The sequence below is a fragment of the Typopeltis vanoorti genome, chromosome 17 (assembly GCF_054136105.1).
Source record: "Typopeltis vanoorti isolate ZY-2024b chromosome 17, IOZ_Tvanoo_1.0, whole genome shotgun sequence".
In the NCBI taxonomy this organism is placed as follows: Eukaryota; Metazoa; Arthropoda; class Arachnida; order Uropygi; family Thelyphonidae; genus Typopeltis; species Typopeltis vanoorti.
This window is the reverse complement of record NC_143565.1, coordinates 79,792,450-79,810,464: the sequence shown is the minus strand read 5'-3', so window position 1 is coordinate 79,810,464 and position 18,015 is coordinate 79,792,450. Positions and strand designations below refer to the sequence as shown.

The 18,015-nt window shown below is 36.4% G+C and overlaps 2 protein-coding genes across 2 annotated transcripts in view; one reads left to right on the top strand and one right to left on the bottom strand.

Moving 5' to 3' along the window:
• Positions 1 to 10,218, bottom strand: part of LOC150097534 (flavin-containing monooxygenase 5-like) — a 37,118-nt gene extending 26,900 nt beyond the window's left edge. Inside the window, exons 1-2 of the mRNA XM_090407302.1 lie at positions 10,140 to 10,218; positions 3,090 to 3,735 (exon numbers count right to left, since the gene is read on the bottom strand). Of these exons, the coding sequence (XP_090263428.1) occupies positions 3,090 to 3,716 (627 nt within the window). The 5' untranslated portion in view covers positions 3,717 to 3,735; positions 10,140 to 10,218. The remainder of the gene's footprint in view (positions 1 to 3,089; positions 3,736 to 10,139) is intronic.
• On the top strand, positions 8,213 to 16,143 carry LOC150097533 (flavin-containing monooxygenase 5-like). Its single transcript, XM_090406943.1, has 2 exons — positions 8,213 to 8,263; positions 15,193 to 16,143. The coding sequence occupies exons 1-2, from the start codon at positions 8,213 to 8,215 to the stop codon at positions 16,141 to 16,143; spliced, it is 1,002 nt and encodes a 333-aa protein (XP_090263069.1).
• The last annotated feature ends 1,872 nt before the right edge of the window (positions 16,144 to 18,015 follow it).

Genomic DNA, 18,015 nt, shown 5'->3' with positions numbered 1-18,015 from the left:
TCTGTCTACTGTTGGAAGAAATGCTAACCAGATGCCAGGTGGTAGATGACCTTCATCAGTGAAACAGCATCATAACCTTACTTATTACGGAGCGGGAGGAAGTGGCTGCCATGTTTGTGTTTCGTCTCCAGCATAGTGATTCCACTTTCTGTCCACAGTCTTCTAATATTTAGTGTGAGTGAGTGATACCCTTCATATATTACATATATTACAGTCAAGTGGCATCGTTTTCCAAGACATGGAAGCAAGCTCATATACAGCCGATTCCACAAAAAAAAAAAAAAAAAAGATGTGTCAATCATCAAATTGTCGACCTACTGCTCTCATCTCGGTGCAGTTTAAAGTAATGCAGAACGTAGTGAACAGTGAACTCCAACACATGGAGAAATGGATTCTAATCATTGACCGGATTTTGATTTTGTGATTCAACATTTAAACCTCATTTACGCCACCTCTAGACACGTGCCTTGAGAGAAAGTTTTAAAAACATCTGAGCTGCTGTATTTAATATTTCCAATAGGGTTTGGCATCGAGAGTTTCTTGGCCAATTTTTATGTTGTGGGCTACCTTATTCCCAGTATTCTCTAGTCTTGCAGTGCATGTAATGGTGGAGGGAGTTTTCTCTTCACATTTTCCGACTAATGCAGATGTTGCTCAGTACTCTGTTATTTTACCCTTTTTCCTCGTATACATAAACAATCTTCTCTCGCTGACCGCCATAGACAGTTTTCATAAACGTTCTGTCAACTCGTTCTACTCATGGGAGAAATCCAGCAAAGCTGAAGCTTCTCAAGATTCAAGATCATCTAAATAAGTATTCAACCCATCCTACAGTGGAGCAATGGCAACCTCATTCATTTCGATGCCTCAAAAACACAGTTTTTCTTTTTTCTTCTCTCGCAAAAAAAACAACAGGACTTAGTTCTTCATCCCTTACCTTTCATAATGCTCAGCCAAGACCAGATGACTCTTCTGGGACTGACTCTTACTCCTAACCTTTCCTAATCGCATCACGTCTATAGCATCCTTGGCTTCTAAACAGTTGGAATCTTCTTTCACTCAACACGTTAATTTATAACTGTCCAGCTGCTTTGTAAGAAGTGAAATGAAGTTCCAAATAAGCCCCAACTTGGAATACTGCTCTCATTTGAGGTGGTGCAACAAAGACGTTTCTAAAAAAGTCATGATGCTGATCAGAAGAGACCGGCTTGGTTGAGTGAAGACTCCTCTCACAGGCAGTCATCAGCCACTGTCTCATACACGGACAGATTCCGGATTGCATGTTTTCTACAGATATTTCCATGGATGATATTCATTATAATTGCATCGGTTATATCCCATCCCTGATAAACCTACAGAATAAGAAGAGACACCGAACCTGCTACATGCATTCATCTATCATTTATACCTCAGTTCTGCGGAATATCCTTCCCCATATATATATATACTGGGGAGGGGGCTACGCCCCCACCTGGCGCCTACCCCCCCCCCCCCCCGCGTTCCGGACTGGTAGGCCGGTTCTCCGTGAATTCTGATGACTCGAATTTTGAAGACTCGACACTCAGGGTAGCCCCTGAGTGTCGAGTCTTATGGCGCCCAACTCCCCGAGTTCCGGACAGGTAGACCGGTTCTCTATGAATTCTAATAACTCGAATTTTGAAGACTCGACACTCATGGTAGCTCCTGAGTTTCCAAACGTTTCAAAAAACGTGACATACAAACGTGACATAAAAAGGCTTATCAATTTATATATAGGGTAGATATATATTAGAAATACCAAGAAATTTTATACTTGGTTTCAATCCTTTTCCCAAATAAGCAAAACAAAGTTTTGCGCGTGAAATATATTTACGTCTAAGCTACTTGTATATAGAGGCTAATGACTTGATATCACTTGCCTTAGAATGTATCCCATAATGCAAAGCACACCCCCTTTCAGGCGTGTATAATACAATGCATAATGGGAAGGGACACTACCCAGACCGATTTCGACCTTTACTGAGGTCTTTTCAGTGGAAGCCAGACCCTAGAGAGATAACAAAGTTGAAGTAATGCAGAAGTCATATATATCCCGTGTCGGGCTCCAACTGAAGAGACCTCAATAAAGGTCGAAACCGGTCTGGGTAGTGGCCCTTCCATTATGCATTCCATTATACACGCCTGAAAGGGAGTGTGTGTGCTTTGCATTATGGGATACATACTAAGGCAAGTGATATGAAGTTGTCAGCCTCTATATACAAGTAGCTCAGACGTAAATATATTTCAAGCGCAAAACTTTGTTTTGCTTACAAATTTGTTGGTATCTTTAATGTATATTACACCCAAGGTAAAAAACTTTCTACATCACACACACACACACACACACACATGCATGCACGCACGCACAAATACAATGTCACTGTTCCTTACTTATTATTATTTCAAGGAAAATTCTGTCTCTATGGAGGCTCTTCGCCATATCATCTTAATCCACGAGCACTAGAGTACTTGTTTACTTCCAATTGATATTTTCAAACCAAAGTACAAACAACCCTATGAATTCTAACAGTATTGCACTTTTAATACTATATCTAAAAATATAAGGGATAATACTTATCTAGAAAAAGCAAATTGATTGTTGTTTAATTCATTGCTTAATATAACAGTAATCCACTTTAAGAAGGATAAAAGCCTAATCTTCAACTTATAAACATTACTGTTTTGGGCAATACACAGTGGAAATAAAGTACAGTTACTAACCTGAGCAACAGAAATTATAAAATAATGTCTTTGAATATACCATTGAATTTAAATTTAATCCCAGTTTCTTCTAGTGTTTGTTGATACTCAACACAGCAACAAACTGTTGCTCATATAATCGGAACGTTTAAGGAAATATTAAATAAAAATAATGTAGTCTTAGTTTCCTTATTAAAGAAAATATCATCATAAAGGATAAAGTCGTTCAGGAATTTATACTGTTGCATTAATTATCTTTTTATCTTACAATTACTTTAAGCTCACTATTTCTTAATTTTTAACAAATATTCTAAAAGAACTCATGCAAAAAATATACATAAACAATTCTTTATTAAGTGCAAAACATGTACCTGTTTGCAAACATAGCTGTACTCCACTGCAGCATCTACAGCCGAGTTTCCGATGCCAACCACGGCCACTTTCTTTCCTTCATATCCGTCAGCATTCTTGCAACTATGGGTGTGGAAAACTTTCCCCTTAAACTCATCTATTCCTGGAAATTTGGGAATGTGTGGATAAACGTGATGTCCAACACATACCATCACTCCATCAAAAGTGTCTTCGGTAATTTTTCCATTCTTAGTGTCCTTTGTTGTTACCACCCACCTTCCCGTGGTCTTGTAATCTTCTGCAGGTGTTACTTTTACCACGTCTTGGTTGTATTTCATGTGACGCAGCAAATCGAACTTTTCTGCATACATGCGAAAATATTCCATGAGCTGGGAGTTGTGCATGAAGTTGGGATATTCGGGAGGAGGAGGAAAGTCGCTGTAAGCACTTTTTTCTTTGCTCGTATTAATAATAGTTGACCTCATGACCGAAGGAATCCCTTCTTCATCTTCATTCCGATAACGCCAAAGGCCACCCCAGTTGTCGGTTCTTTCGAAACAAACTACATTGATTCCCTCCTCTTTGCACGACTTCATGGCCGTCAGACCACTCGATCCGCCTCCGATTACTGCAACTCTTTTTCCCATGATGGCACCTTTTAAGCAGCTAAAAAGAAAATAAGAAAACTTTTTAATGTAAAAAGCATAAATGCTTACTTATTTGAGTATCAACAAACACTAGAAGAAACTGGGATTAAATTTAAATTCAATGGTATATTATTCATATAATGCATTTGTATTACTACTAGCGTACGACGTGCTAAAAATATGCGTCAATTACTATTAAAGCTTTAGTTTTATATTTTAGCAGGTGACCAATAACAGCGAAAGAGACAATCGTTTTACGATGTACGACAAAATTCATAATTTCCTTATACGCCAATAGGGTTAAGACTTTGTTTTCTGTGACGTATGAGGAAAATTTCTTGCCAGGGTTGTCAAGATTTTGTTGACGCTTCAGCTGTTTGAAAACTTGTTACACACGTGATACGTTATTTGTCTATGTAATGAAGGCCTGCCCTTTTTCAGTTTTTAAGGTGCTCTACCCTACTAGTGTTAGGGACCCCCCGCCCTCACACAGACTTTCTATTCATACAAAGAACTTCAACTTTTCTCTTTCATTGTTCTCAAAAACATACTAATGGGATAACTGGATTGTCTGCTTTTTAGGGTAGGAAATCAGTTCAAAACGCCACCACCGCATATATTTTCAGTTCTGCCATTAAAGCTCTCTCTTTCTTCACAACCTTAAGAATGACAAGCGTGTACATGCCAAGGAGTCTAACAAATGTCTACAAAGATGCCCTTCGAAGATGGAAGAAGTTAAAACGGCATCCTTTCCTAAAATCTTCATGGAACCTATCTGCCACCAGACCACGATAAGGAACCTCATCTGTCATATAGAGATTTTCTTTTCTCCATGGAGCTGGAGACATGTGAGGATCTCGGGTGATATTCTTTCTCCAAGCCTCATCTGACACTTTCCAAAATCACTCGCAAACTGGGAATACAGGAATCAGGTTAAGCAGATACATACTGTGAAATCTGCTTTTCAAGCTGCAATGTCTATTAGCATAACGGAAGAGAGACTCAGTCCTCTTGACGCAGAAGATTCGGTGTTTATCTTTTTGATGAAAACCAACAATGCATGGGAGAGACTTACACTCTCCGATATAAACAAAATCTACAACACTCTAATACAACAGTCGAACCAAAGCACTTCAATAGAAAATCCTCAATCATTCCACTAAACACTATTTCACTGGCTCTTGCGATATCTCACAAGAGCCACCAAACCTGACGCAGATATTCAGTGTAAATGTGTGCACAATGCACTACCCACTCCAACTATATTACGGAAACTCAACCCGGGTGTTTCAGATAGCTGTCAATTCTGTTACCGAGCAGGAATATCCACTTAGAATGCCCCGTTAATATCAAAATTAATCCATTCGTCTCGGAAAAGGCAGCCTTAACCGCAGGTTAAGGCTGCCTTTTCTCTTCTGTATGAAGAGAAATATTGAGATATTTCTCTTCATACAGAAGAGAAATATCTCAATCTGGTGTACGCAGAGTAAAAAAAAAAACATTCGATCTGCAACTACTTCTTCGTCACTGCGAAAGCAATAATATACAGTTTCCATCTTCGACACACAAGACCAGACAGCAGAACAATTTCACAGAGAGAGAGGCGGCTGTCCACTCTTTACAGCCTTTAAACAAACGGTGAGAACTTATTCTACATGAGCATCATCACCACAGGAAGTAAATATATAATATTGTGTTATAGCAACTGTTATTTCCGCGTAAGTTGTAGTATCATATTACAATAACTGTTATTGGTATGAAAAGTACCATATCATCTTATAAAAACTGTTATTCTTATGTAATTTATGTCAACAATCAATGAGCATGTAACCTTTCTGCCTGACTGCAGAGAATCAAAACTCGACAGCTGTTACAGAGGCTGTCGTTCAGGAAAATACGAGGCAACAATGTTGGTTTTTGGAGTGAAGGAACTGCTGAAAAAAACGTAGGGATCGATAAGAACCTTCTTGCATTATGGTGAAATGCCCAATGGAGATACCTATTTTTGTTTCACAGCTTCTTATTCTTTATTTCAATCAACTCTAAAAATCATTGATATCGAATTCTATAGGTAGCTTATCAGGTATAAGCTACTATGCTGTCCTCCGCTTCCTCTCAAACAGCATCAAGTGTCTGTTCCCGGTAGGACGCAAATAATAAAGGATAGTGCAATTCAGCATAATAACAGGTTAAGAGTGTGACTTAATTCGTTTCGAGCGTGATAAGAGCCATGTTTAAGTATCTCGGAAATAGTCGCCACGCAGTGGTATTGGAGAATGTGTGGTTGAGAATAGTTTCTTAATTAGAAAATATACTGCTTAGAACAATGCATCGACGAGAAACTGCTTAATGATGTGAGAGGTCAATGAACTCACAAGAACTAACTATAACAGACGAGTGACACGGTAACACACAGCAGTGCAATACAGTGCCGATCTTTATGGATTCAAAAGACAGATAAGGGATATTACCAGATTCTACTCCTGTCAGCTAAGAACAAGTAATACACAGCACTCACGGTGACATCAAAAGTCATCATCATCCAGTTCGTGGCTCTCAAGAAGAGCCAAGAACTGGGTGATGATGTCTTGGTACAGTACCTTGTTCAGTGTTGTCTCAAAGAAAACGGGTCAGACAACATGATGGCGTGATAATGCACGCCACACTCCGATTTTCACAGAATGCAAGCTGTTTCATGGGAAACATGAGAATTTTCGATGACCAAATTCTATTATTTTGGCTATTGACATATTTACTTAGAACCACGCTTCGTCGCTGAAGAAACATTGCCAGCTCATGAATTCCATTTTCTTGAACAAATGATCGACAGCACCTACAGAATACAACACTGTTTCCTTATCTAGTGACTGCAATTCTTGAATTGAGTGAACACAGAATGGACGATGCTTTATTTGTTTGATGGCTCTTCAAGTATTGCTATGTGACAAATCTCTGTGTACAGACAGTTTTCTAAGACTCTTAGAAGGTCAACGTTGCAACACGTCGTGTACAACAGTCCATGCCACTGGTTAAGGGGATAAAAATCCCTTATTGTTTTTCAGCCAGTAAGCGAAACTAAGATCGAAAACTACGATCTGAACGTTTCATGCCGATGAACTGTCGGCAGATCCAAGCCGATCCAAGCGGATCCAAGTTCAGATCGTAGTTTTCGATCTTAGTTTCGCTTACTGGCTGAAAAACAATAAGGGATTTTTATCCCCTTAACTCATCAACCTCGCCAGAAAAAAATAGCCGTTTGGCTTTTCATCTTAGTCCATGCCACTGTTTATCAAGATACTTCTGACCAAACTACTCCACAACTTTTGCGTAAGAACAACAAGCAAAATAACAACTCGTTGCACCTGGGAAACACGATTTCGCCTTCCTCATAAACAAAACTACGCAATGGACGCCCAATACGTGGGCGATTGCACAATACCGGCCAATATCGTAGGATGCCATCTATTGGCGAAACGAATAATTAGAAATGAAACAATTCCATGCAGCTCAGCTTCAACTTTGATGTGCGCTAATTCTCTACTACTGCAAAGCATATTTCATTATTTTTGTTTCCTACTTAAGTATCGTAGGAAGTACAAAACTTTCGCGAGAGTGCTGTAGCGTCCTTAATTACTCACCTAATTCATGTTTCATCACAAACACTTTCTCCAAAAAGTGGATATGATACTCTTATTACTCCCAAATCATACTTCACCTTCTTCAAAATGGTAAATGTGGAAAACAGTTGTTACTACCTGGAGAAATACCTACGGTATAAATTCTGTTAATAATTTTGTTATAGGGATTTCCGCACAGAGTTTACCGTTAAATGTTATAGTCTAAAGTGCTTATACGTGTAATAATCAGAGAAAAATGATTAAATAAAATAAATAAAACCTTTACGTCTATTTTATTTTCCAAAGCGAATAGTCGGCACTCAATTAGTCGAAATATTTTGGAAATTTGTTTCGCAACCAGTACCCATCATCAGCAGAAAATTCATAAAAGTAAATAATATGAACAACTTCCTTCGCTGACATTGCTAATAGTAAATTAGTATTATAAAGTGATGTTGTGCAAGTCCTACAGTAGAGTTTTCGGAGTTCTGATCGATTTGTTTGTTATACATAGTTACCTCTATCCTGCTAATTCGTTTTTAATTGAAAAGCCATAATAAATGCTCTTGCCGTATCAGTCAGGATTCTGAACCCAGGTGCTTTCAACAAATGAGACTGTGATTTGGAGAAGAAAAAAAACAGGATTTTCTCAAGAGCAAAATAATCTGTCAGCAATGGACAGATACCGAAAAGCGATCGCTATCACTGTTGAATAAATGAAAATTTTTCTTCCGCAATCTTTTAATCTCGTATGAAATGAAAACAAAGTCATGAAAAATTTAGATATGATAAGAAGTTGCTGCGATAGCAATGCATTTATAAACATCCCCCACGAACTTTCCCAACTACTAAATTCCCACTCCAGTGCTAGTAACGTAAATGTACAGATATTTTAAAGCTAATTGTACTTGTAGGTACCGATTTATACAAGTAAGTACTTATAACTTACTGATGAAATAACTTACTGCTCGATATGCAACACCTACAAGCGTTGTCCTTGGCTTAGATGCCAAAGACAACATCAAACTCTACGTCTGATAAAATACATGTCAGGAAATGGCTCATATTATCGAATACAACTGTTCAATCTGCCATTTTAACTCCATACGACATTCTATTTTAAGTATCTGTCAAATTTCTCGCAACAGGTGAAGGCTAGTTATTTGAAGACGATGTCAAACATATAGATTAACGAGCATATTCAGAGAAATGCTTTTTTTTTTGCATCCTAATATCTGTGCTGAAGGCAAACTACTTTGTATTTGTTACGGTGAAGGACGTCAGTGGTTAGTGCATTAGTAGCATTTGTAGTGAATTAGTAGCGTCAATAATTTGCTGCTACTAATGCTTAGCACATGCATTTAATTAGGTCAGTGATGACGAACCATTATATATATATATATACAGTATATATCTTTCGGAGTATATAGAAGTGTATTCTTGTGTCTGCATATGAGAGGTGTAAAAACTCAAACGTTATATGTCTCATGTTTTGCGCTGCATCTAAAATAAATAACTGCTTTCTTTTTGCGTGCACATATTTTAAATATTAATTTATCTTTGGGCTACATGGATGTACCTCTTAATAATAATAATCTACAAATAATTTACCCTGAAAAAAATTTCTTCCACTAGAGAAACATTAAATCGGGATCTGACGATAATAACTGTTTTTAAAGGTACAACTCATATTCTTTCAACAGCAAAAGTTATTTTTGTCAATAACATAACTGAGAATTTTTTTTACTGCCAAACCACTTATTCGAAGTACTCTTCAGACCCATGAAAAAAAAAAAAAAATGGGCAGACAGTTTTCATCTTTCCAGACAGCAAGAATTCTCGATTGTTCAGTTTTAATTGTGTTTTAAGTATTTCAATGGTGTAACAATTGAAAGTTAAGTGATCCATATTTTGAACGGAGGTAGTGCCTATAATTTAAAAATCAACGGAACTTTTATGCACACAGGCAATAACAATAAACAAATATTGATTTCAGACTGGATACACTAATAACTCAGCCAGCAGGACCTGGTATTCTTTCATCAACAATTATTGTATTCTAAACCAAGGCGTAAACAGCATTATTCTGATGGGATAACTATACGATTATATGAAATCTTATCAATATATATACGTGAGCATCGCCTGCTTTTGGAAAGAGGATTATTACACAGAGACAACATTTTATACTAACTTTTCCTAGTCGAAAATGAACTTTTCTCAGTTTTCTACAGTAAGTAGATTAGAACAGGACTCAAATAGAAATAAGTCGACCAACAGAACAATTACTTACTTTATTTGCATTTGCAGAAGTAGACATTCATTCTTATATACAAACTCATCGATATGGTGACGTAGGACGCGCGGTTAGCTGAGTGGCTGTGCGCTTCGTAACCATATGCCTGGGGAAGGAGTGTCCTGGGTTCGATTCCCGTAGACAACGTGAGGATCTTAAGGATTTTCTTCAGTCAAAGCCGAGTTAGCCGGTCATGGGGGGTGGGCAGCATGGTTTTTCCCCAGTTTATCTTGGGGTTTTTCCGCCCACAAAGCAGGCAAAGCGGCCCTGTTAACACACGCCTCGACAGATATGGGCTACTACGGTAATAAAGAGCAACCAACCTATTCCGTGGGATTATGGGTTACGGAAGCTTACGCGCTTAAATGTGTAGGCCTACGCGAAAGCGTAACATACGATGAGGATGATAGTGACATGAGAAACTAATTTTATATTAGTTCTAAAATTAAAGAGGTTTCCGAAATTTAAATTTTATAAATTAACGCAATCTTATAATATCATGATACTTGCCTTTTTACACAGACAACACTAATACAGAATGTTCTGTAAGACTGCTTAAGTGTGCCACTTCTTCCACTGCTACCCAGCGAATGCCGTTTACAAAAAAATTTGTATATCTGTTCTGGAGTTCCGGAAGTGACCAAAAAAAAAGTGAACTGGCGCGCATGCCCATTTCTTGTGGTCGTTATAACACACACACACACACACACACACGCACGCACGCACGCACGCACGTGCTATGAACTGTTGTGAAATGCTCTCCTATTCCTAATGCAGCAAACCTTGATCTACATGTAAGGTCAGATATTACGTAATCGTAACACTTTCGCAGAGAGGTGTCACCGAGCAAATAGGCGATAAAGACAATTGATCTGTTTTAGGCCACAGTGCAAGGGTCAAGAGAGCATCAAAGTGCGTCAAGAGATAAACTGGTATTTGAAAAAAAAAAAAAAACTGTGAAAAATAAGCAAGTGTCAAATAAAAATAATATTTGTTATATTTATTCATATTCCACCGATTGCAGCTTATTTGGACTCGCTTGTATAAAAGAATGAATTTTACCTAAAATTCAGATAGAAAATTGACAAAGGATAAGATGTAGCTCAGCGAGTTAACCTTTTCAAGGATTCAAATGCTTTTCGTTTCTGGAGATTAATCTTTCTGCTTTAGAGTAATTTACAAAGAGGTTGTCTTCTAGTACTGGGATGGGTATACCATTCTGAAATTTAATATTTAATGAATAATTCTAATAAATTAATAAAATGATGTGCTAATTTTCGGTGAATTTATTTGAACCCGGGAAAACTAGATGTTTAACATATGGTGCCAAGAAGAAAAATTAATCAGTTTTGTCAATGTTATTCCGGAAATGACAACCTTAACAACAATTATATCTTTGATATTACCTACAATGGATATTGTCAAATACATTTCGTTTAAAACTGCATTCTTCAGAGGGGGTATTAACATTTAGACTATATATATATATATATATATATATATATATATATATATATATATATATATATATATATATATATATATATATATATATATATATATATATATATATATATATATATATATATATATATATATATATATATATACGGTTGGAAATCAATGAGAGGTCATTTATATATATAATGAAGAGAATAGGTGGATTACGAGCTCAGATATAGAACTCGTATAGAGCTCAGAACCCCTGCATTAACAGATTTACAGAAGGGTTATAATTTCTCATGAAATTGAATATATAAAAAATGGCGTTGATCAAGTTGAAAAATGTTGTTATCAGTTTTCCAAATCTTCTGATCTGTAAAAAAAACCAAAAACCAAAGTTTAGGTTTAGATGCCATAAAGTCAGTTGATGGTTTAGGTTCATTTAGTTCTTTTCTTGAATATCTTGAATATGTTTATAGCAGATATGGAAATTAAGTAAAGTGTTTAATTCAACAGAAGAACAAGCCAACGAGACTGCATTTCAATAGTTAGTCGAATTATTCATGTGATGATCAAAGTTGGATGTCAAGATTTCGAGGAAACATGCATTTGTACAGAGCTGAAGCGCCTTTTCCATCAATTACACGACATCTCTGTTTCTTGCTAGTACAATATCTTATCTCCATAATGACTGAGTCCAGCAGATCAATGATATATTTATCCCTGTCGGACATTAGCCCATTCTTTGAAAAGTTCATGACCTATCCAAATAAAACGTTGACCTGAACTTAACTGAATATGAAATTGTCAATTCCAAAATGGCAGTAGAGTAAAAATGTATTGAATAACGGGAAAAATGCAATTTAAACAAAAATAGAATTCAAAAACAGTTTACATAAAATAAAAATTAAAGTAACAATCCTGGTGAAGACGTGATTAGTACAAATGTCTAAATGTCTAAAAATGAACAGAGTCAATAATGTAGTAGAATATTAAATAAAAATTAAAATAATGTAATGAAAAACATGTTTTTTTAAACTATCTTCTTAATATAACATAGTATCCTGTACGATGTCTTTAGTATCTATCTCTTCTATAATTTGTTTCATTGTTTGTTGATAGAGGTTCCTAATATTTTCATCATGTAATAAATATATCGTTATTCACAGATTTTTGTTTTGTTGTTAATTTCTTTCCTCGTTTCGTCCATATTTTAGACTACTAAGAGGTAACGAGAAGAAATGATCGTCTTCTTAAAGCGTGTGATGTTGACTTTTCTATTTGCAATTACGTAATCGATAAAGAATTTCACGCCTCTGACATTCCATGGATATTTCTCTATTAATTTATTTCTTAAAAACGTTTTGCAAAATTTCTTAGTTCCTTTCAGCTTTTGGTGCATCCGATTCTCCCAAACATGCCACACCTACTGAGATATACGTAATTATAACAATTATAAGTTTAAGTGGCTTTGTTTTTTGTTTTTGATTGCTATTTTATTATATTTGTCTCTGATTTGTTTTGTTAGTTCTACTTAATTAATTCTTAAGCCTGTTATGTTTCACGTTCCTAAAATTTATAAGTGCTCAATAAATTTTAACCTTTCTATTCTGATCGCAGTTCACTGTGTCTCATTGACGAAATTATCTTTACCACACGAAATCTAGCTGTTAGGTTTTTACGGATAACCAGTTTTACACAACTTCTTTCTCTCCAACGTGGAGGAAAAGAGTGCATATTTTCGTTTGGTACCTTCCTTTCAACTTGTCCATATTCAGAAGACTGAATATGGACAAGTTAAAAGAAAGGTATCAAAAACTTGTCCATATTCAGAAGGCTGAATATGGACAAGTTTCTTCTAGCTGGTCTGTATATTTTGTGTGATGAGACGTATGAGGGTAAAATACTCAAACCTTGCTTAAGTTTTTACAAGTTAGATGCCATTGTAAAATATTTAGTAGTATTTAAAATATAAAAAATTAAGACAAGCTAAATAAATTTATAAGAACTTCAAAATACGGATCATTGATCACAAAATACAGGAAAGAAAAGAAGGTATATTAGAAGATTTAAAAGTAAAATCGTCTGAAGGAAAGTAAACAGAACTGGGGACCTTTAGCCATCGTTAATGTATGCGTGCCATTTTTATACACGCAGTTCGAACGTCACGAATCCATGTTGCAAAATAGTTTGCTTTTCTGTAATATGTTGCATATTTCTCTACGTCCCTACCAACTGAAGAAATCCATTTCGTCATTACTATAAGTAATGCTTCTTGATGTCACAATATTAACAACGAAAATCTGTTATTTTAATTTACCACTTGTTATCTTGACGACACGCTCTTAACCTACAAGACTTGCCTTGATCCAGATATGCTAATTAAAAATAGGACGTTTTTATTTTCGGAAATATTACACATACTCTTTTTCTTTTTCACTTCAGACTAGTTGACCTCTTTTTAAACATTTAAAGGGGGATGGAGGGCTGGATAGAATCTTAATATGATCTCAATCATCATCAGGTCAGAATATGGAAAGAAGAGAGTGAAGTTTAAGCTACGTAAACTTTACGCAATCGCAATTTTAAAAATAGATTTCTCAAGTCTTTCAGTAGAAAAGAGAACAACTACTAATCACCAAGTGTTGATAGTTTTCATCTCATATCATTAAACACCAAAAGAAACAAGCCATTCACCGGCGATAGCACTTTGACTAAATGAGACACAACAACAGTATCAATTAAGCTGTCAGACGTGTTTGGAAGGAGTTACGAATAAAATGTTTAAAATGGAAGAGCCCTCATGTCATTACCAAAGCAAGTTTAATTAAAGAAGGTATTTATAACATTCCAGATCTCTGTAGGTTAACATAACAAATACACAAATACACTACTTGGAAATAAGTTAACGGATACCGTGAGGAACAAACTGACATGGTAGCTCCCTTAATAAGATGTATGGCAGCAGTCCTACAGAACGTACTTTACAAAAGAGTACAATAGATCAATGGGAATTTTGGACCTTTCTTCATGTAGGCATGTGATTAGGTCCTCGACTGCTGTGGGGGGCGGACGTCCCTTGACCCTAGCTGTACGGGTTAATATGCAATGGGGAGATTATGAGAACTTGGTAGCTTTAATATAACTTCACAGGGTTGGAATGCAGCCGCCAGTTAGTTTCAACACTCTAAAGACACTCGGAATCATGGGATGTTTGTGTATCGGACCCATCAACAGTTATAACCATACAGAACACATATCTGACCACAGCAGATCAATCACACTGCTTAAGGCACGCCTCCGCTGTAATCCTGTGAGAACGCAGAAATTGATGTAGCTAGATGAACGTTTCACAGAGAACGAGGTCAAGTGTACTAATTGATGACCCGGGAGTGTGAACTTATCGTTCTTTTGGACACTTCCTAACACCACATCCTATGAGGCCATCAGAACCTTGTCCGGTACGTGAATAACAGACACAGAGGTATCCTCTTCACAGATGAGAAGATTTTCACCATTGAAGAATCATTTAACTGCCACAACGATCGTGTAGATGCTTGGGATGGTCGCATAGCATCCAGGATTAACCTAAACAAGAATTTTATCTTGTTTAGGTTTGGTGGCTGTAAATAGCATTTAGTATTATGGAATGCTGTCTATTGGTGGTATTAGTGATTTCGAGGCAAAGTATTTCAGCATGCTCAAAGTAATAGGCCGTTTCTTTTGCTATTAATTTTTGTTTGATAAATATTAATATTCCACCTCATCTTTTTGTTTGGCGGCATGATCTAAAGGAGAAAATAATGAAACAAAAATTTAACATTTAAAAAAAAATTACTCGTGAATCAAAAACAGGAATGTCCACTCCAATCGACCACATAACGAATTTTTTCTCTTTTTTCTGGTATCCCTTTTTCAAACATTACATCGATTTTGTTAACATATGTTATTTTTAATAGGCCTTTTTTATGTATAGTAGTTATCTGATATTAATCTAAAAACCGAACCTTTTTTTTTTGCTATATTTGTCATGGTTTTCCGATTTTTCAATAATGGTGTTTCTGAAAAAACTGCACAACAGTGAGTTTTAAAATTGAAATAATCTTTTTTTCTTTTCCAGGTTTATCTTAGTACACGAAGAGGAGCATGGATATGGGCGAGAACAGGAAAACGAGGAAAACCATTTGATTTATTTACTCGATGGGATAATGTTTTAATGAGCGTTTTGCCTTACAGTTTGGTCTGCACAGTTTTCGAGAATGTTATGAATGAAGTTTTCGATCACAAACAGTACAAACTGAAACCAAAACACAGGATATTTGGACAGCATCCAACTATTACCGACACTCTACCATCTCGACTCCTTGCAGGTACAGTTATGTTAAAGGGTGATGTCATACGATTTACAGAAAATGGAATAGTATTCGAAGGTGATAAGCATGTTACTGAACTGGATTCAGTAATTTTGGCTACAGGATATCGTATTACATTTCCTTTTCTTGGGGACGTTGTGCAGTCTAAAGAAAACAGGGTTCAACTGTACAAATACGCTTTTCCTCCAAACCTGGAACATCCTACTTTGATCATCATTGGACTAATTCAACCAATTGGAGCCATTTTTCCAATTTCTGAAATGCAATCTCGATGGTTTGCTCTATTGATGAATAAAAAGCTTCGCCTACCTTCCAAGTCTACCATGATAGCTGACATCCAAGAGAAAAACGAAATGAATGCCAAACGGTACACCGCTTCTCCAAGGCATGCCGTACAAGTCGACTGGATTCCATTCATGGACGAGCTTGCCGAGATTATTGGAGCCAAGCCTAAACTTTGGCATTTAGCTCTTACAGATCCAAAGTTATTCTGGACATGTTTAACAGGACCATGCACGCCTTATTATTACCGACTGACCGGACCTCATGCCTGGCCTGGAGCTCGTAAAGCCATTTTAAAGACCAATGAAAGAATTTGGGCTCCTTGTAATACTCGTCCTTTAACTTACAAAAACAAAGGCTTCCAATTATTAACTATTGCATATATTGCTTATAATATTTATTGTGTATTGTTTTAATGGCAAATTTTTTTGATCTAAAATTATATGTGAAATATTTTTCGTAAAACATTTCCATAAATGTACAATTGGTGGAGGAATATTTTTACTTAAAAAAATAGAAAACATACTGAAAATAAATTTATTAAAAGCATCATTCCAGCAAGGTTTGTTATTGCTATATAGATATTATATATTCATTTATATTTTTAGGTAACATCGGAAATTACAAAAAAAAAATATACGATTGATTTATATTTTATCATATATTTATTTCTGGTTTCTAAATTAATAAATATGCACACTAGTGTCCAAGAGCTCAGGACGAACTACCTACCTTTTTATCCTTTTTATCTGTATATAAAAAAATTTCACGCGTACTGCCAAATGTGGACATGTACAAATGTGGACTGCCTCACATGTACAATGTACTTTAATGCCTTATTTCTACATTTTACCATTCGTTAAATCTTTCTCTTTCCTTGCTTTGAAAAAATTTCTAATTTCTAATTTCTAGGTCTTGATATGCCATGGTATTCGCCTGTGCAACAACTCTCTTAGCTTCTCGCTTTTTCTCTCTGTACTCCTCTCTGTCCTCTTCCACTCTTGACTCATCCCACTTCTGCTTTGCCTTCCTCTTAACCGTCACTGCTTCTTGTACATTATTATTCCACCACTAACCCTCCTTCTACTGTCGAATCTTTCCGGATGTTTCACCAAGCACCTCAATTGCACAGATTAGAATTGCTTTTGAATTATGTTTCCACCAATCCTGTACACTTTCTAGCCTATCCGAAATCCTCTCTAACATCTTCTTCCTAAAACGGTTCCTCACACTCTCTTCTTTTAATCGAAATCACTTAATTGTCTTCCTCCAATGGCTTCCAAAGGTTCTTAACCTTCGACCTTATTTTCAAGTTTGTGTGTTGCTGCGCCACTTGATCTGTTGGAATTACCTTACAATTTGTTACTGTCTTAAGATGTTTTCTTCTAGTCAAAATGTAGTCAATCTGTGAACTATTGTTGCCACTTCTGAATGTTATCAAATGCTCTTCCCTCTTACAGAAAAAGGAGTTCACAATTACCAGAGTAAACTACTGCGAAGTCCAAAATCCTCTTTCCTTTCTGGTTCATCCTTCCCACTCTATGGCCGCCATGCACCCTTTCAAAGTCCCTATTCTGTGTCCCTATGTGTCCGTTCAAATCTCCTCCGACAATCACCATCTAGTTTTCTCTTCCAGTTCCCTCATTTTTTCATCTAGCACGTTCCAGAATTCATCTTTCTCTTATGCTGTACAGCCAACTTGTGGGGCGTATACACATAAGACGATCAGTTGCGCTTCTCCAAGACCCAGTTTCATTCGAATGATCCTGTCGTTCCTCCTACCTAGTTCCAGTACTTCGCCCTTCATTCTGCCACACACCACAGTTCCAAAACCATTTCTTCCCTCTTTATTCGCTCCAGAGTAGAACAATTTTTACCCGTCTCTTAGTTCCTTCGCCTTTTCCCTATTCTACCTTGTCTTCTGCACGCATAAAATGTCCAACTTCCTCCTCATGTTTACCACCCTCTTCCCCTTCCAGTTATGCTTCCAACATTTAATGTTCCCACTCGAAACATTCTCTCCACTTGCTGGGCTCACTTCTTTAACCGCACTCGCCATTTATCCGGACTTGGGATAGAACCTATTGGAGCTAGCTTGCCCCAATAGATGCCGGTTTATTTTTAATTACCATATCATACTCTACAATAATATACACGAACATAATATACTGGTAGTAGGTATTTTTATTATTAAATAAAATATACTGTATAAAAAATGAGCGACCCTATAATCGATAATGCTTACATTTTTTCTACATATTAAATTAAAAATTTTCTTTTCTTTCCCA

What these genes read in the sequence shown, in the direction of transcription:
- LOC150097533 (XM_090406943.1), top strand. Translation starts at nt 8,213, where the DNA reads ATGTACAGATATTTTAAAGCTAATTGTACTTGTAGGTACCGATTTATA. An exon ending in GTAGGTACCGATTTATACAA is followed by an intron (nt 8,264 to 15,192) that starts GTAAGTACTTAT and finishes TTTCTTTTCCAG; the next exon opens with GTTTATCTTAGTACACGAAG.